Consider the following 20,197-nt stretch of genomic DNA (forward strand, 5'->3'; position numbering starts at 1 on the left):
GGGGTCACCAGTATAGACCAGTAAAAACCAGTATGGACCAGTAATAACCAGTATAGACCAGTATAAACCAGTATAGATCACTATGGGACCAGTATAAACCAGTAAAAACCAGTATGGACCAGTATAAACCAGTATGGACAAGTATAGACCAGTATAAACCAGTATAGATCACTATGGGACCAGTATAAACCAGTAAAAACCAGTATGGACCAGTATAAACCAGTATGGACAAGTATAGACCAGTATAGACCAGTATAAACCAGTATAGATCACTATGGGACCAGTATAAACCAGTAAAAACCAGTATGGACCAGCATAAACCAGTATGGACCAGTATAGACCAGCATAAACCAGTATAGATCACCAGTATAAACCAGTAAAAACCAGTATGGACAACTATAGACCAGTATAGACCAGTATAAACCAGTATAGATCACTATGGGACCAGTATAAACAAGTATAAACCAGTATGGACCAGCATAAACCAGTATGGACCAGTACAAACCAGTATAGACCAGTATAAACCAGTATAGATCACTATGGGACCAGTATAAACAAGTATAAACCAGTATGGACCAGTATAAACCAGTATGGACAAGTACAGACCAGTATAAACCAGTATAAACCAGTATATATCACTATGGGACCAGTATAAACCAGTAAAAACCAGTATGGATCAGTATAGACCAGTATAGATTGCTATGGGACCAGTATAAACCAGTGAAAACCAGTATGGACCAGTATAAACCAGTATGGACCAGTATATATCACTATGGGACCAGTATAAACCAGTGAAAACCAGTATGGACCAGTATAAACCAGTATGGACCAGTATATATCACTATGGGACCAGTATAAACCAGTAAAAACCAGTATGGACCAGTATAAACCAGTAAAAACCAGTATGGACAAGTATAGACCAGTATGGACCAGTATAGACCAGTATGGACCAGTATAAACCAGTACAGATCGCTACGGGACCAGTATAAACCAGTATGGACCAGTATAAACCAGTATAGATCACTATGGGTCCAGTATAAACCAGTAAAAACCAGTATGGACCAGTATAAACCAGTATGGACCAGTATAGACCAGTATAGACCAGTATAAACCAGTATAGATCACTATGGGACCAGTATGGGCCAGTATGGACCAATGCCACCCCAGGGTCACCATCAGTGCCACCCCAGGGTCACCATCAGTGCCATCCCAGTGCCACCATCAGTGTCACACCGGTGTCACCATCAGTGCCACCATCAGTGTCACATCAGAGCCACCAACCCAATGCCACCCCAGTGCCACCATCAGTGCCACCCCAGTGCCACCATCAGTGTCACCAACCCAATGCCACCATCAGTGCCACCATCAGTGTCACACCAGTGCCACCCCAGTGCCACCATCAGTGCCACCCCAGTGCCACCATCAGTGTCACCAACCCAGTGCCATCCCAGTGCCACCATCAGTGTCACACCGGTGTCACCAACCCAATGCCACCATCAGTGCCACCATCAGTGTCACCCCAGGGTCACCATCAGTGTCACCAACCCAAAGCCACCCCAGTGCCACCATCAGTGTCACCCCAGGGTCACCATCAGTGCCACCATCAGTGCCACCCCAGTGCCACCATCAGTGTCACCCAATGCCACCATCAGTGCCACCCCGGTGCCACCCCAGTGCCACCATCAGTGTCACCCAATGCCACCATCAGTGCCACCCCAGTGCCACCATCAGTGCCACCATCAGTGTCACCCAATGCCACCATCAGTGTCACACCGGTGCCATCATCAGTGCCACCATCATTGTCACACCAATGCCACCAGCTGCTGCCATCGTGCCTTTATTGGTGTCCCCTCAGTGCCACCATCAGTGCCACCACAGTGTCACCCCAGTGCCACCACCTGGTGCCACTGTGCCTTTACTGGTGTCCCCACAGTGCCACCATCAGTGTTACCATCAGTGCCACCATCAGTGTCACCCCAGTGCCACCATCAGTGTCACCCCAGTGCCACCATCAGTGCCACCATCAGTGTCACACCAGTGCCATCATCAGTGTCACCCCAGTGCCATCATCAGTGCCACCAGTTGCTGCCACCGTGCCTTTACTGGTGTCCCCACAGTGCCACCATCAGTGTCACCACAGTGGCACCACAGTGTCACCATCAGTGCCACCATCAGTGCCACCACAGTGGCACCATCAGTGTCACCAACCCAGTGTCACCCCAGTGCCACCACCCAAGTGCCACCGTGCCTTTACTGGTGTCCCCACAGTGCCACCATCAGTGTCACACCAATGCCACCACCCAAGTGCCACCGTGCCTTTATTGGTGTCCCCGCAGTGCCACCGTCAATGCCACCCCAGTGTCACCATCAGTGTCACACCAGTGTCACCACCCCAATGCCACCATCAGTGCCACCCCAATGCCACCAGCTGCTGCCACCGTGCCTTTATTGGTGTCCCCGCAGTGCCACCATCAGTGTCACACCAATGCCACCACCCCAGTGCCACCGTGCCTTTATTGGTGTCCCCGCAGTGCCACCATCAATGCCACCAACGCAGTGCCACCAACCCAATGCCATCCCAGTGCCACCATCAGTGTCACACCGGTGCCACCATCAGTGCCACCATCAGTGTCACATCAGAGCCACCAACCCAATGCCACCCCAGTGCCACCATCAGTGCCACCCCAGTGCCACCATCAGTGTCACCAACCCAGTGTCACCCCAGTGCCACCACCCAAGTGCCACCGTGCCTTTATTGGTGTCCCCTCAGTGCCACCATCAATGCCACCACAGTGTCACCATCAGTGCCACCATCAGTGCCACCACAGTGTCACCATCAGTGTCACCAACCCAGTGTCACCCCAATGCCACCACCCAAGTGCCACCGTGCCTTTATTGGTGTCCCTGCAGTGCCACCATCAATGTCACCCCAGTGCCACCATCAGTGCCACCATCAGTGTCACACCAGTGTCACCACCCCAATGCCACCATCAGTGCCACCCCAATGCCACCAGCTGCTGCCACCGTGCCTTTATTGGTGTCCCCTCAGTGCCACCATCAGTGCCACCACAGTGTCACCACCAGTGTCACCAACCCAGTGTCACCCCAATGCCACCGCCCAAGTGCCACCGTGCCTTTATTGATGTCCCCGCAGTGCCACCATCAATGTCACCCCAGTGTCACCATCAGTGCCACCATCAGTGCCACCACAGTGTCACCACCAGTGTCACCAACCCAGTGTCACCCCAATGCCACCACCTGGTGCCACCGTGCCTTTATTGGTGTCCCCGCAGTGCCACCACCATCAGTGTCACATCAGTGCCACCAACCCAATGCCACCCCAGTGCCACCAGCACTGTCACACCAGTGCCACCACCTGGTGCCACCGTGCCTTTATTGGTGTCCCCACAGTGTCACCATCAGTGTCACCCCCGTGTCACCATCAGTGCCACCATCAGTGTCACACCAGGGTCACCATCAGTGCCACCATCAGTGCCACCATCAGTGCCACCCCAGTGCCACCATCAGTGTCACCCAATGCCACCCCATGGGGGACATGTGGGACAATGGGGACACTGGGGACATTGGGGACAACAGGGGACAATGTGGACAATGAGGGACAGCGTGGGGACATCTTGGGGACATCTCAGGGACATCTCAGGACATGGGGACATGGTGGGGACATGGTGGGACAGGAGCGGGGACAAGGCGGGGACATCATGGGGACATCAAGGGAACGTCGTGGGGACATCATGGGGACATTGCGGGGACATTGCAGGGACATCTCTGGACATGGGGACATTGTGGGGACATGGTGGGACATGGTGGGGACGTCGTGGGGATGTCACGGGGACATCATGGGGACATGGCGGGGACATTGTACGGACATGGAGGGGACATCTTTGGGGACATTGTGGGGACACCTTGGGGACATCACAGGGACATGGTGGGGACAGGGGTGGTGGCCATCACCCCCAATGTCCCCAGGCTGTCCCCAATGTATCCGAATGTCCCCGAATGTCCCCAAACCCCCCCATGTCCCCAAATGTCCCCAATGTCCCCAAGCCCTCCCCACCCCGATGTCCCCAAATGTCCCCAAATGTCCCCAAGCCCTCCCGATGTCCTCAATGTCCCCCCCAGTGTCCCCAAACCCCCCCAAATGTCCCCAAACCCCCCCAGTGTCCCCCAATGTCCCCCCAATGTCCCCAATGTCCCCCCAATGTCCCCAATGTCCCCCCAATGTCCCCCCAATGTCCCCAATGTCCCCAATGTCCCCCAATGTCCCCAATGTCCCCCCAATGTCCCCAATGTCCCCCCAATGTCCCCAGTGTCCCCAATGTCCCCAATGTCCCCCCAATGTCCCCCCAATGTCCCCAATGTCCCCCCAATGTCCCCCCAATGTCCCCAATGTCCCCCCAATGTCCCCAATGTCCCCAATGTCCCCAATGTCCCCCCAATGTCCCCAATGTCCCCCCAATGTCCCCAATGTCCCCAATGTCCCCCCAATGTCCCCCCAATGTCCCCAATGTCCCCCAATGTCCCCAATGTCCCCAATGTCCCCCAATGTCCCCAATGTCCCCAATGTCCCCCCAATGTCCCCCAATGTCCCCCCAATGTCCCCAATGTCCCCCAATGTCCCCAATGTCCCCCAATGTCCCCCAATGTCCCCAATGTCCCCCCAATGTCCCCCAATGTCCCCAATGTCCCCAATGTCCCCAATGTCCCCAATGTCCCCCCAATGTCCCCCAATGTCCCCAATGTCCCCCAATGTCCCCCAATGTCCCCCCAATGTCCCCCCAATGTCCCCCAATGTCCCCAATGTCCCCAATGTCCCCCCAATGTCCCCCAATGTCCCCAATGTCCCCCAAATGTCCCAAATCCCCCCAAAATGTCCCAAAATGTCCCCAATGTCCCCAATGTCCCCAATGTCCCCCCGGCGCTTCCGGCAGCGGCCGCCGCAGGGGCGTGGCCAGGGGCGGGGCCGACCGCCCTGATTGGCTGCGGGAGCCGCGGGGCGGGGCCAAGGAGCCATGAGTGGGCGGAGCCAAAAGCGCGGGAAATCCGCCGTGGGCGTGGTTTGGTGTGGGCGTGGCTGGTTATGGTAATTTCAGCACGGGGATTGGCTGTTGGACGGGGTAATGGATGGGCGGGGTTAATTATGGTAATTAGGGCGGGAATCCCAAATCCCGAGCCCCAAACTGGGAGGGACTGGTCCAAACTGGTTTAAACTGGTCCAAACTGGTTTCAAAATGCTTTAATCTGGTTCCAAACTGGTTCCAACTGGCCCAACGTGGCTCAAACTGGTTCCAAACTGGTTTAAACTGGTTTCACACTGGTTTTAAACTGGTTTAACCTGGTTGCAAACTGGTTTCCCACTGGTTTTAAGCTGGTCCAAACTGGTTTAAACTGGTCCAAACTGGTTTCAAAATGCTTTAATCTGGTTCCAAACTGGTTCCAACTGGCCCAACGTGGTTCAAATTGGTTTAAACTGGTTTCACACTGGTTTTAAACTGGTTTAATCTGGTTCCAAACTGGTTCCAAACTGTTTTCTCACTGGTTTTAAGCTGGTCCAAACTGGTTTAAATTTGGTTCCAAACTGGTTCAAACTGGTTCCAAACGGCCCCAAACTGGTTCAAACCGGTTTCACACTGGTCTCAAACTGGTTTCAAAACACTTCAAACTGGTTTAAACTGGCCCAAACCAGTTCCAAACTGGTCTAAACTGGTCCCAAACTGGTCTAAACTGGTCCAAACCGGTTCCAAACTGGTCCAAACCGGTCCCAAACCGGTTCCAAAGTGGTCCCAAACCGGTTCAAACCGTTTTCAATCTGGTCTAAACTGGTCCCGACTGGTTCCAAATTGGGCGTGCCTCTCGGGAGTGGGCGGGGCCAGGCCGATGATGTCATTGCCCAAATTTGGGGGTCGCCCCGATGACGTCATCGCTCCCAAATTTGGGGGGTGCCCTGATGACATCATCACCCAAAAATTTGGGAATTTTGATGCAAATTTTGGGGGGTTCAGCCTCAATTTTGCCAAAAAAACCCCCAAAATTTTACCAAAATTTTGGCCATTTTTGAGGGTGACACCCCCAAAGTTTGGTCACCGGGGTTTGGGGTGACCCCAAAAATTTGGGGGTGCCCCTATGACGTAATCACCCCAAATTTTGGGGGGGTTATGCAAATTTTGGGGTGCTTAGCCTCAATTTTGCCAAAAAACGCCAAAATTTTACCAGAAAACTCCAAAGTTTTGCCATTTTTGGCAGTGACACCCCCAAATTTTGGTCACCGAGGTTTGGGGTGACCCCAAAAATTTGGGGGTGTCTCTGTGACGTCATCACCCCAAATTTTAGGAATTTTGATGCAAATTTTGGGGGGGTTCAGCATCAATTTTGCCAAAAAAACCCCAAAATTTTACCCAAAACCCCAAAATTTTTGGCATTTTGGGAGGTTGACATCCCCAAATTTTGGTCACCGGGGTTTGGGATGACCCCAAAAATTTGGGGGTGCCCCTATGACGTCATAACCCAAATTTTTTGGGGGGTTATGCAAATTTTGGGGTGTTTAGCCTCAATTTTGCCAAAAAAACCCAAAATTTTACCCAAAACCCCCAAAATTTTGGCATTTTGGGAGGTTGACACCCCCAAATTTTGGTCACTGAGGTTTGGGGTGACCCCAAAATTTGGGGGTGCCCCGATGACGTCATCAACATAATTTTGGGGGGGGGTTGAATGCAAATTTTGGGGTGTTCAGACTCAATTTTGGGTCCAAAAACCCCAAATTTTGGCCATTTTTGGGGGTGACACCCCCAAATCTGACTTTGGGATTTTTGGGGTGACCCCCAACATTTTGGGGGTGCCCCGATGACGTCATCAGCCCCTGATGACGATGTCCCCGGGGTGGCTCAGCCAAACGTCGAAAACGCTTTTGTTGGGGGGGGGGAGGAGCAGCCCCCCAAAATCCACCCGGGACCCCCCAAAATCCACCCGGGACCCCCCAAAATCCACCCGGGACCCCCCAAAATCCACCCGGGAACCCCCAAAATCCTTCAGGGACTCCCCAAAATCCATCCGGGACCCCCCAAAATCCATTCGGGACCCCCCCAAATCCTTCGGGGACCCCCCTAAATCCTTCTGGGACCCCCCAAAATCCACCCGGGACCCCCCAAAATCCTTCAGGGACCCTCCCAAATCCTTCGGGGACCCCCCCAAATCCATTTGAGACCCCCCAAAATCCACCCGGGACCCCTCAAAATCCACTCTAGACCCCCCAAAATCCACCCGGGAACCCCCAAAATCCTTCAGGGACCCCCCCAAATCCTTCGGGGACCCCCCTAAATCCTTCTGGGACCCCCCAAAATCCACCCGGGAACCCCCAAAATCCATTCGGGAACCCCCAAAATCCTTCAGGGACCCCCCTAAATCCTTCTGGGACCCCCCAAAATCCACCCGGGAACCCCCAAAATCCTTCAGGGACCCTCCCAAATCCTTCGGGGACCCCCCCAAATCCACTCTAGACCCCCCAAAATCCACCCGGGACCCCTCAAAATCCACTCGAGACCCCCCAAAATCCCTCAAGGACCCCCCCAAATCCACTCGAGACCCCCCCAAATCCACCCGGGACCCCCTAAAATCTTTCAGGGACCCCCCCAGATCCACCCGGGACCCCCCCAAACCCTTCGGGGCCCCCCCCCAACCCCCCCCCAAATTCGGGGGCGCCACGGCGTTGGGGGCGGGGCCGGCGCTGTAGGAGGTGGGCAGCTGCCCCCAAAAGCCGGGGGGGAAATTTTGGGGGGCGCCCCCAAATTTGGGGTCCCGCCAGCGGGGACCCGCCCGCAGCAGCGACTCGATGGAGAAGTTGGAATTTTGGGGGGGCGGCGGCGGCGGGAAGGGGCGGCCCCAGAGGACGAAGGGGGCGAGGTCGGGGACGAAGGGGGTGGCACTGGTGGCACTGGTGGCACTGGTGGCACCGGTGGCACTGGTGGCACTGGTGGCACCGGTGGCACCGCGCGCCACCGCCGTGTTCTGCAGCCGCAGCGCCGCCGGCGGGATCCGCGCCACGTCCACCGTCCAGAAATTGCCCTTGGAGTGAGGCTTGGAGGGGTCCTTGAGCACCTGGGGAGGGGAAAAGGGAAAATTCGGGGGGAAAAATGGAGAAAAGGGCGAAGAAATCCGGTGAGAAACAGAAAAAATACAAAAAAATGGAGAAAACGGCAAAGAAATCCGGTGAGAAACAGAAAAAATACCGAAAAAATCCGGTGAGAAATGCAAAAAATACAAAGAAATGGAGAAAACGGCAAAGAAATCCGGTGAGAAACAGAAAAAATACTGAAAAAATCCGGTGAGAAACGCAAAAAATACAAAGAAATGGAGAAAACGGCAAAGAAATCCTGTGAGAGACAGAAAAAATACAAAAAAATCCGGTGAGAAACACAAAGAATACAAAGAAATTGAGAAAACGGCAAAGAAATCCGGTGAGAAACAGGAAAAATACAAAAAAATCCAGTGAGAAACAGAAAAAATACCGAAAAAATCCGGTGAGAAACGCAAAAAATACAAAGAAATGGAGAAAACGGCAAAGAAATCCGGTGAGGAACAGAAAAAATACAAAAAAATGGAGAAAACGGCAAAGAAATCCAGTGAGAAACAGAAAAAATACAAAAAAATCCGGTGAGAAACAAAAAAAATACAAAGAAATCCAGTGAGAAACGCAAAAAATACAAAGAAATCCCGTGAGAAACAGAAAAAATACAAAAAAATCCAGTGAGAAACAGAAAAAATACAAAAAAAATGGAGAAAACGGCAAAGAAATCCGGTGAGAAACAGAAAAAATACAAAAAATCCAGTGAGAAACAAAAAAAATACAAAGAAATCCAGTGAGAAACACAAAAAATACAAAAAAATCCAGTGAGAAACACAAAGAATACAAAGAAATTGAGAAAACGGCAAAGAAATCCAGTGAGAAACAGAAAAAATACAAAGAAATCCAGTGAGAAACGCAAAAAACACAAAAAAATGGAGAAAATGGCGAAAAATTGGGTGAGAAACAGAAAAAATACAAAAAAATGGAGAAAACAGCAAAGAAATCCAGTGAGAAACAGAAAAAATACAAAAAATCCGGTGAGAAACACAAAAAATAAATACAAAGAAATTGAGAAAACGGCAAAGAAATCCAGTGAGAAACAGAAAAAATACAAAAAAATCCGGTGAGAAACAGAAAAAATACAAAAAAATGGAGAAAACGGCAAAGAAATCCAGTGAGAAACAGAAAAAATACAAAAAAATCTGGTGAGGAACACAAAAAATACAAAAAAATGGAGAAAATGGCAAAAAAATTGGGTGAGAAACAGAAAAAATACCAAAAAATCCAGTGAGGAACGCAAAAAATACAAAGAAATCCAGTGAGAAACACAAAAAATACAACGAAATCCAGTGAGAAACACAAAAAATAAAAAATAATGGAGAAAATGGCGAAAAAATTGGGGGAGGAAGGGAAAAATGCAAAAAAAAATGGAAAAAATGGCGGAAAAAATGGGTGAGAAACACAAAAAATACAAAAAAATGGAGAAAATGTCGAAAAAATCAGGTGAGAAAAACAAAAAATTAAAAAAAAATGGAGAAAAGGGTGAAAAAATCAGGGGAGGAACAGAAAAAATGCAAAAAAATGGAGAAAATCGGGGGAGAAATGTTAAAAAAGGGAGAAAATGGCAAAAAAATTGGGGGAGGAACAGAAAAAATACAAAAATTGGAAAAATTGTGAAAAAATCAGGGGAGAAAGAGAAAAAGTGGAGAAAATTCAGAAAAAATCGGGGGAGAAAGAGAAAAAATGTGAAAAAAAAGGAGAAAATTACAAAAATTCAGGTGAGGAACACAAAAAATACAAAAAAAAAGAAAAAAACACCAAAAAAAATTGGGTGAGAAGCACAAAAAATACAAAAAGAAATTAGGTGAGGAACATAAAAAATACAAAAAAATGGAAAAAATTACAGAAAAAGAAAAAAGTCCAATGAGAAAGACAAAATAGAAAAAAAATACCAAAAAAAAACCAAAAACCCCCAAAAAATCCCAATAAAATCCCCCAAAAATCAGAATAAAATCCTCAAAAATTCCCAATAAAATCCCCAAAAATCCCCAAAAAATCCCAATAAAATCCTCAAAAATATCCCCAAAGAATCCCCAGAAAATTCCAAAAAAAACCCAAAAAAATCCCAAAAAAATCCTCAAAAAAATCCCCCAAAATTCCCAATAAAATCCAAAAAAACACCCAAAAATCCCCAAAAATTCCCAAAAAAATCCCCCACAAATCCCCAAAAAAATCCCAATAAAATAAAAAAAAAATCCCCCCAAAAATGTAAAAAAAATCCTCAAAAAATCAAAATAAATCCCCAAAAAATCAGATTAAAACGCCCAAAAAAGCCAAAAAAAGCCCCCAAACCCCCCCAAACCCCACCCAAACAACCCCAATTTTTTTTCCAAAATTCCCCAAATTCCCAAAATTCCCAAAAATTCCCAAATTTTCCCACCTTGGCGAAGCAGGGGTTGGAGGAGAGGTTGTAGCGCACTCCCGATAAAATCCCAAAAAATCCCAAAAAATGGGAAAAAAAGTCTGAATTAAATCCCAAAAAATTCCCCAAAAAATCTGAAAAAAAAATTATGAAATAATCCCAAAAAATTCATATAAAATCCCCAATAAAATAAAAAAAATCCCAAAAAAATCCCCAAAAATCCCCAAAAAACCCCAATAAAATAAAAAAAAAATCCCCAAAAAACCCAAATAAATTCCCAAAAAAATCCTAAAAAATCCCCAAAAAATCCAAATAAATTCCCCAAAAAATCCTTTTAAAATCCCCATAAATTCCTAAAAAAACCCCTAAAAATCCCAATAAAAGCTCACAAAAATCCCAAAAAATCCCCAAAAAATCCCCAAAAAATCCCCCAAAAAATCCCAATAAAATCCCAAAAAATCAAGATAAAATCCCCCCAAAAAAATCCCCCCAAAAATGTAAAAAAAATCCTCAAAAAATCAAAATAAATCCCCAAAAAATCAGATTAAAACGCCCAAAAAAGCCAAAAAAAGCCCCCAAACCCCCCCAAACCCCACCCAAACAACCCCAATTTTTTTTCCCAAATTCCCAAAATTCCCAAATTCCCAAAAATTCCCAAATTTCCCACCTTGGCGAAGCAGGGGTTGGAGGAGAGGTTGTGGCGCACTCCCGATAAAATCCCAAAAAATCCCAAAAAATGGGAAAAAAAGTCTGAATTAAATCCCAAAAAATTCCCCAAAAAATCTGAAAAAAAAATTATGAAATAATCCCAAAAAATTCATATAAAATCCCCAAAAATTCATATAAAATCCCCAATAAAATAAAAAAATCCCAAAAAAATCCCAAAAAAATCCCCAAAAAACCCCAATAAAATCCAAAAAAAATCCCCAAAAAATCCAAATAAATCCCCAAAAAAATCCTAAAAAATCCCCAAAAAATCCAAATAAATTCCCCAAAAAATACTTTTAAAATCCCCATAAATTCCTAAAAAACCCCTAAAAATCCCAATAAAAGCTCACAAAAATCCGAAAAAATCCTCAAAAAATCCCCAAAAAATCCCCAAAAAATCCCAATAAAATCCCAAAAAATCGAGATAAAATCCCCCCAAAAAAATCCCCCCAAAAATGTAAAAAAAATCCACAAAAAATCAAAATAAATCCCCAAAAAATCAGATTAAAACGCCCAAAAAAGCCAAAAAAAGCCCCCAAACCCCCCCAAACCCCACCCAAACAACCCCAATTTTTTTTCCCAAATTCCCAAAATTCCCAAAATTCCCAAAAATTCCCAAATTTTCCCACCTTGGCGAAGCAGGGGTTGGAGGAGAGGTTGTGGCGCACTCCCGATAAAATCCCAAAAAATCCCAAAAAATGGGAAAAAAAATCTGAATTAAATCCCAAAAAATTCCCCAAAAAATCTGAAAAAAAAATTATGAAATAATCCCAAAAAATTCATATAAAATCCCAAAAAATTCATATAAAATCCCCAATAAAATAAAAAAATCCCAAAAAAATCCCAAAAAAATCCCCAAAAAACCCCAATAAAATCCAAAAAAAATCCCCAAAAATCCAAATAAATTCCCAAAAAAATCCTAAAAAATCCCCAAAAAATCCAATTAAATTCCCCAAAAAATACTTTTAAAATCCCCATAAATTCCTAAAAAACCCCTAAAAATCCCAATAAAAGCTCACAAAAATCCCAAAAAATCCCCAAAAAATCCCAATAAAATCCCCAAAAAATCCCAATAAAATCCCAAAAAATCGAGATAAAATCCCCAAAAAAAATCCCCCCAAAAAATGGAAAAAAAATCCTCAAAAAATCAAAATAAATCCCCAAAAAATCAGATTAAAACGCCCAAAAAAGCCAAAAAAAGCCCCCAACCCCCCCCAAACCCCACCCAAACAATCCCAATTTTTTTTCCCAAATTCCCCAAATTCCCCAAATTCCCAAAAATTCCCAAATTTCCCCACCTTGGCGAAGCAGGGGTTGGAGGAGAGGTTGTGGCGCACGGAATCCTTCCAGCCCTGGTAGCCGCCCCCGAAAAAGGGGAAGAGGCTCCGCAGCTGTTGGATGATCTGGAAAATTAAAAAAAACCAAAATTTTGGGGAGTTTTTGTTAATTTTGGGGTGAGAAAGTTAAAAACAAAAACGAGCTCAAAATATGCCGAATAAAATCCAAAAAATCCTCGCAAAAATTCCCAAAAAAATGGCAAAAATCCCCCAAATCCCCCCAAAAAAATCTACAAAAAATCTACAAAAAATCCCCAAAAAAATCCCCCAAAAATCCCCAAAATACCCCAAAAAATCTACAAAAAATCTACAAAAAATCCCCAAAAAATCCCCCAAAAAATCCCAAAAAAATCCCAAAAATCCCCCAAATCCCCCCAAAAAATCTACAAAAAAAATCTACAAAAAATCCCCCAAAAATCCCCCAAATCCCCCAAAAAATCTACAAAAAATCTACAAAAAATCTACAAAAAATCCCCAAAAAATCCCCCAAAAAATCTACAAAAAGTCCCCCAAAAATCCCCAAAAAAAAATTCCCAAAAAAATGCCAAAAATCCCCCAAATCCCCCAAAAAATCTACAAAAAATTCCCCAAAAATCCCCAAAAAAATCCCCAAAAAATCCCCCAAATCCCCAAAAAAATCTACAAAAAATTCCCCCAAAATCCCCAAAAAAATCCCAAAAAAATCCCAAAAAATCCCCCAAAAATCCCCAAAAAAATCCCCAAAAAATCCCAAAAATCCCCCAAAAAATCCTTCAAAAATCCCCCCCAAAAAACCCCAAAATTCCCCCAAAATCACCAAAAAATCCCAATAAAATCCCAATAAAATCCCAATAAAATCCCAATAAAATCCCCCCATCCCCCATTCTCGCTCCGTCCCTCTGTCCGTCTGTCCCTGTGTCCCTGTGTCCCTGTGTCCCTCTGTCCCTGTGTCCCTGTGTCCCTCTGTCCCTCTGTCCCTGTGTCCCTGTGTCCCTGTGTCCCTGTGTCCGTCTGTCCCTGTGTCCCTCTGTCCCTGTGTCCCTCTGTCCCTCTGTCCCTCTGTCCCTGTGTCCCTCTGTCCCTGTGTCCCTGTGTCCCTCTGTCCCTCTGTCCCTGTGTCCCTCTGTCCCTGTGTCCCTGTGTCCCTCTGTCCGTCTGTCCCTGTGTCCCTCTGTCCCTGTGTCCCTCTGTCCCTGTGTCCCTCTGTCCCTCTGTCCCTCTGTCCCTGTGTCCCTGTGTCCCTGTGTCCCTGTGTCCCTGTGTCCCTCTGTCCCTGTGTCCCTCTGTCCCTCTGTCCCTCTGTCCCTGTGTCCCTCTGTCCCTCTGTCCCTGTGTCCCTCTGTCCCTCTGTCCCTCTGTCCCTGTGTCCCTGTGTCCCTGTGTCCCTCTGTCCCTGTGTCCCTCTGTCCGTCTGTCCCTCTGTCCGTCTGTCCCTGTGTCCCTCTGTCCCTGTGTCCCTCTGTCCCTCTGTCCCTCTGTCCCTGTGTCCCTGTGTCCCTGTGTCCCTCTGTCCCTGTGTCCCTGTGTCCGTCTGTCCCTCTGTCCGTCTGTCCCTGTGTCCCTGTGTCCCTCTGTCCCTCTGTCCCTGTGTCCCTCTGTCCCTGTGTCCCTCTGTCCCTGTGTCCCTGTGTCCCTCTGTCCCTCTGTCCCTGTGTCCCTGTGTCCCTGTGTCCCTCTGTCCCTGTGTCCCTGTGTCCCTCTGTCCCTCTGTCCCTCTGTCCCTGTGTCCCTCTGTCCCTGTGTCCCTGTGTCCCTGTGTCCCTGTGTCCCTGTGTCCCTCTGTCCCTCTGTCCCTCTGTCCCTGTGTCCCTGTGTCCCTCTGTCCCTCTGTCCCTCTGTCCCTGTGTCCCTCTGTCCCTCTGTCCCTCTGTCCCTCTGTCCCTCTGTCCCTGTGTCCCTGTGTCCCTCTGTCCCTGTGTCCCTCTGTCCCTGTGTCCCTGTGTCCCTGTGTCCCTGTGTCCCTGTGTCCCTGTGTCCCTCTGTCCCTCTGTCCCTCTGTCCCTGTGTCCCTGTGTCCCTCTGTCCCTCTGTCCCTCTGTCCCTGTGTCCCTGTGTCCCTGTGTCCCTCTGTCCCTCTGTCCCTCTGTCCCTGTGTCCCTCTGTCCCTGTGTCCCTCTGTCCCTGTGTCCCTGTGTCCCTGTGTCCCTCTGTCCCTCTGTCCCTCTGTCCCTGTGTCCCTCTGTCCCTGTGTCCCTGTGTCCCTCTGTCCCTGTGTCCCTCTGTCCCTCTTTCCCTCTGTCCCTCTGTCCCTGTGTCCCTCTGTCCCTGTGTCCCTCTGTCCCTCTGTCCCTCTGTCCCTGTGTCCCTCTGTCCCTGTGTCCCTGTGTCCCTCTGTCCCTCTGTCCCTCTGTCCCTGTGTCCCTGTGTCCCTGTGTCCCTGTGTCCCTCTGTCCCTCTGTCCCTCTGTCCCTGTGTCCCTCTGTCCCTGTGTCCCTGTGTCCCTCTGTCCCTCTGTCCCTCTTTCCCTCTGTCCCTGTGTCCCTCTGTCCCTCTGTCCCTGTGTCCCTGTGTCCCTCTGTCCCTCTGTCCCTGTGTCCCTGTGTCCCTGTGTCCCTGTGTCCCTCTGTCCCTCTGTCCCTGTGTCCCTGTGTCCCTGTGTCCCTCTGTCCCTCTGTCCCTGTGTCCCTGTGTCCCTGTGTCCCTGTGTCCCTCTGTCCCTCTGTCCCTCTTTCCCTCTGTCCCTGTGTCCCTCTGTCCCTCTGTCCCTGTGTCCCTGTGTCCCTCTGTCCCTGTGTCCCTCTGTCCCTCTGTCCCTGTGTCCCTGTGTCCCTCTGTCCCTCTGTCCCTGTGTCCCTCTGTCCCTCTGTCCCTGTGTCCCTGTGTCCCTCTGTCCCTCTGTCCCTGTGTCCCTCTGTCCCTCTGTCCCTGTGTCCCTCTGTCCCTGTGTCCCTCTGTCCCTCTGTCCCTCTGTCCCTCTGTCCCTGTGTCCCTCTGTCCCTCTGTCCCTGTGTCCCTGTGTCCCTTTGTCCCTGTGTCCCTGTGTCCCTCTGTCCCTCTGTCCCTGTGTCCCTCTGTCCCTGTGTCCCTCTGTCCCTCTGTCCCTCTTTCCCTCTGTCCCTGTGTCCCTGTGTCCCTCTGTCCCTGTGTCCCTCTGTCCCTCTGTCCCTCTTTCCCTCTGTCCCTCTGTCCCTGTGTCCCTCTGTCCCTGTGTCCCTCTGTCCCTCTGTCCCTCTGTCCCTGTGTCCCTCTGTCCCTGTGTCCCTCTGTCCCTCTGTCCCTGTGTCCCTCTGTCCCTGTGTCCCTCTGTCCCTCTGTCCCTGTGTCCCTCTGTCCCTCTGTCCCTCTGTCCCTGTGTCCCTCTGTCCCTGTGTCCCTGTGTCCCTGTGTCCCTGTGTCCCTCTGTCCCTGTGTCCCTCTGTCCCTGTGTCCCTGTGTCCCTCTGTCCCTCTGTCCCTGTGTCCCTCTGTCCCTGTGTCCCTCTGTCCCTCTGTCCCTGTGTCCCTCTGTCCCTCTGTCCCTCTGTCCCTGTGTCCCTCTGTCCCTGTGTCCCTGTGTCCCTGTGTCCCTGTGTCCCTCTGTCCCTGTGTCCCTCTGTCCCTGTGTCCCTGTGTCCCTCTGTCCCTCTGTCCCTCTGTCCCTGTGTCCCTGTGTCCCTCTGTCCCTCTGTCCCTCTGTCCCTGTGTCCCTCTGTCCCTGTGTCCCTCTGTCCCTCTGTCCCTGTGTCCCTCTGTCCCTGTGTCCCTGTGTCCCTGTGTCCCTCTGTCCCTGTGTCCCTCTGTCCCTGTGTCCCTCTGTCCCTCTGTCCCTGTGTCCCTGTGTCCCTCTGTCCCTCTGTCCCTCTGTCCCTGTGTCCCTCTGTCCCTCTGTCCCTGTGTCCCTGTGTCCCTCTGTCCCTCTGTCCCTCTTTCCCTCTGTCCCTCTGTCCCTGTGTCCCTCTGTCCCTGTGTCCCTCTGTCCCTCTGTCCCTCTGTCCCTGTGTCCCTCTGTCCCTCTGTCCCTGTGTCCCTCTGTCCCTGTGTCCCTGTGTCCCTCTGTCCCTCTGTCCCTCTGTCCCTGTGTCCCTGTGTCCCTGTGTCCCTGTGTCCCTCTGTCCCTCTGTCCCTCTGTCCCTGTGTCCCTCTGTCCCTGTGTCCCTGTGTCCCTCTGTCCCTCTGTCCCTCTTTCCCTCTGTCCCTGTGTCCCTCTGTCCCTCTGTCCCTGTGTCCCTGTGTCCCTCTGTCCCTCTGTCCCTGTGTCCCTGTGTCCCTGTGTCCCTGTGTCCCTCTGTCCCTGTGTCCCTGTGTCCCTCTGTCCCTCTGTCCCTGTGTCCCTGTGTCCCTGTGTCCCTGTGTCCCTCTGTCCCTCTGTCCCTCTTTCCCTCTGTCCCTGTGTCCCTCTGTCCCTCTGTCCCTGTGTCCCTGTGTCCCTCTGTCCCTGTGTCCCTCTGTCCCTGTGTCCCTCTGTCCCTCTGTCCCTCTGTCCCTGTGTCCCTCTGTCCCTCTGTCCCTGTGTCCCTCTGTCCCTGTGTCCCTGTGTCCCTCTGTCCCTCTGTCCCTCTGTCCCTGTGTCCCTGTGTCCCTGTGTCCCTGTGTCCCTCTGTCCCTCTGTCCCTCTGTCCCTGTGTCCCTCTGTCCCTGTGTCCCTGTGTCCCTCTGTCCCTCTGTCCCTCTTTCCCTCTGTCCCTGTGTCCCTCTGTCCCTCTGTCCCTGTGTCCCTGTGTCCCTCTGTCCCTCTGTCCCTGTGTCCCTGTGTCCCTGTGTCCCTGTGTCCCTGTGTCCCTCTGTCCCTCTTTCCCTCTGTCCCTGTGTCCCTCTGTCCCTCTGTCCCTGTGTCCCTGTGTCCCTCTGTCCCTGTGTCCCTCTGTCCCTCTGTCCCTGTGTCCCTGTGTCCCTCTGTCCCTCTGTCCCTGTGTCCCTCTGTCCCTCTGTCCCTGTGTCCCTCTGTCCCTGTGTCCCTCTGTCCCTCTGTCCCTGTGTCCCTCTGTCCCTCTGTCCCTGTGTCCCTCTGTCCCTGTGTCCCTGTGTCCCTCTGTCCCTGTGTCCCTCTGTCCCTCTGTCCCTCTGTCCGTCTGTCCCTGTGTCCCTCTGTCCCTCTGTCCCTCTGTCCGTCTGTCCGTCTGTCCCTTTGTCCCCTGGGCCGCCGCTATCAACCCTGTCGCCACTCCTGTCGCGATTGTCGCCCCCCCGTCGCCACCGTCGCGCCTTTTGTCGCCGCTTTTGTCGCCGCTTTTGTCGCGATTGTCGCCGCTGTCCCCCCCCTGTCGCCGCTTTTGTCACCCCTGTCGCCACCCCTGTCGCGATTGTCGCCGCTTTTGTCACCCCTGTCGCGATTGTCGCCGCTGTCCCCCCCTGTCCCCCCCCTGTCGCCGCTTTTGTCGCGATTGTCGCGATTGTCGCCTCCCCTCCCCCGCGGCCCCGGCGGCGTCAGGGGCAGCGCGCGGAGCGGGGAGCGCGGATTTGGGGGGATTTGGGGATTTTTGGGGGATTTTGGGGATTTTTTTGGGGGATTTTTTGGGGGGAATTTTTGGGATTTTTTTGGGAGATTTTGCGGATTTTTTTGGGATTTTTTGGGGGTTTTTTTGAGGATTTTTTTTGAGGATTTTTGGGGATTTTTTTGGGAGATTTTAGGGATTTTTTGGGATTTTTTTGGGGTTTTTGGAGGATTTTTTGGGGTTTTTTTGGGGGGATTTTTGGGGGGATTTTGGGGGATTTTGGGGGGTTTTGGGGGGTTTTAGGGGGATTTCTTCGGATTTTTGGGGGTTTTTTTTGGTTTTTTGAGGATTTTTTGGGGTTTTTTGGGGGTTTTTTTGGGGGTTTCTGGAGCTTTTTCGTTTTTGGGTTTTTTTTGGAGGAGTTCGGCATCTTAGGGTTTTGAAGTTGGGGATTTTTTTGGGATTTTTGAGGGGGTTCTGGGGGTTTTTGGGATGTTTTGGGGATTTTTTTGGGATTTTTGGGGGGTTTTTTAGGATTTTTGGGGAATTTCTGGGTAATTTTTGGGGATTTTTTTGGGGGATTTTTGGGATTTTTTGGGGGATTTTGCGGGGTTTTACGGGGATTTTTTTGGGGTTCTTGGGGTTTTTTGGGATTTTTGGAGGACTTTTTGGGGGTTTTGGGTTTTTGGGGGGTTTTTTGAGGGTGTTTTTTTTGGTTTTTGGGGCTTTTTAGGTTTGTTTTTTTTTGGCGGAGTTCAGCATCTCAGGGTTTTGGAGTTTGGGATTTTTGGGGGTTTTTGGGGGTTTGTAGGAGGGTTTTGGGGTCTGGGGGTTTTGGAGTTTGGGATTTTGGGGGATTTTTTGGGGGGATTTTTGGGGATTTTTGTGGGTTTTTTGGGGGATCCCGAGGGGGTCCCCGGGAGAATTTGGGGGATCCCAAGGGGGTCCCGGGAATGGATCGGGAACTCCTCGGGGGTCCCGGGCAGAATTTGGGAATCCGGGAGGGGTCCCGGGGAGAATTTGGGAATCCCGAGAGAGTCCCGGGGGTCTCCCGGGGGTCCCGGGGATGGATGGGGAACCCCTCGGGGGTCCCGGGGAGAATTTGGGGGATCCTGGAGGGGTCCCGGGCATGGATGAAGATCCAAATTCGGGACTCCCGGGGATGGATCTGGAACCTCCCGGGGGTCTCCCGGGGGTCCCGGGGATGGATGGGGAACCCCCCGGTGCTCCCGGGGATGGATCTGGAACCTCCCGGGGGTCTCCCGGGGGTCCCGGGGATGGATCTGGAACCCCTCGGTGGTCCCGGGGATGGATGGGGAACCCCTCGGGGGTCTCCCGGTGGTCCCGGGGGTGGATGCAGAACCCCTCGGGGGTCTCCCGGTGGTCCCGGGGATGGATGCAGAACCCCTCGGTGGTCCCGGGGATGGATGGGGAACCCCTCGGGGGTCTCCCGGGGGTCCCGGGGATGGATGGGGAACCCCTCGGGGCTCCCGGGGATGGATCTGGAACCTCCCGGGGGTCTCCCGGTGGTCCCGGGGATGGATGGGGAACCCCTCGGGGGTCCCGGGGATGGATCTGGAACCTCCCGGGGGTCTCCCGGTGCTCCCGGGGATGGATGCAGAACCCCTCGGTGCTCCCGGGGGTCTCCCGGTGGTCCCGGGGGTAGATCAGGAACCCCTCGGTGGTCCCGGGGCTGGATCGGGAGCCCCTCGGGGGTCCCGGGGATGGATGGGGAACCCCTCGGGGCTCTCCCGGGGGTCCCGGGGATGGATGGGGAACCCCTCGGTGTTCCCGGGGATGGATCTGGAACCCCTCGGGGCTCTCCCGGGGGTCCCGGGGATGGATCGGGAGCCCCTCGGGGGTCCCGGGGATGGATGGGGAACCCTTCGGTGGTCCCGGGGATGGATCGGGAACCCCTCTGGGCTCTCCCGGGGGTCTCCCGGTGGTCCCGGGCCGGTTACCTGGGCGAGCTTGAGGCGGCGGCCGGGGGCGGCGCGGATGACGAGGGCGATGAGCGCCAGGTACGAGTACGGGGGCTTGGGGTGGCGCCGGTAGCGCTGGGGGCGGCTCGGGGACCCCCGCGAGCCCCGGGAGCCGCCGCGGGCAGCGCCGCGGGCAGCGCCGGAGCTGCCGAAGGGGTCGCGGGAGCCCCCCCGGGCCGGCTCGGGGGCCGCGGGGAGCGGCGGCGGCGGCGGCGGCATCGCGGGGGAGGCGCGGGAGGGGAAGGGTCGGGATTTATCCCGGGGGAGGGGACGGGACCTCGGCAGGGCCGGCGGATGGGGAGGGGTTTGGAGGATGGGGTTTGGGATTTTGGGATTTGGGGA

General features: G+C 51.6%; 1 protein-coding gene across 1 annotated transcript; it reads right to left on the reverse strand.

The window, feature by feature from the left end:
• Positions 1-6,899: 6,899 nt before the first annotated feature.
• FOXH1 (forkhead box H1) lies at positions 6,900-20,074 on the reverse strand. Its single transcript, XM_077781514.1, has 5 exons — positions 19,835-20,074; positions 12,506-12,610; positions 7,998-8,109; positions 7,692-7,937; positions 6,900-6,919 (listed from the first exon to the last, which is right to left on the reverse strand). The coding sequence occupies exons 1-5, from the start codon at positions 20,072-20,074 to the stop codon at positions 6,900-6,902; spliced, it is 723 nt and encodes a 240-aa protein (XP_077637640.1).
• Positions 20,075-20,197: the final 123 nt, after the last annotated feature.

The sequence above is a fragment of the Lonchura striata genome, chromosome 1 (assembly GCF_046129695.1).
Source record: "Lonchura striata isolate bLonStr1 chromosome 1, bLonStr1.mat, whole genome shotgun sequence".
Lineage (NCBI taxonomy): Eukaryota > Metazoa > Chordata > Aves > Passeriformes > Estrildidae > Lonchura > Lonchura striata.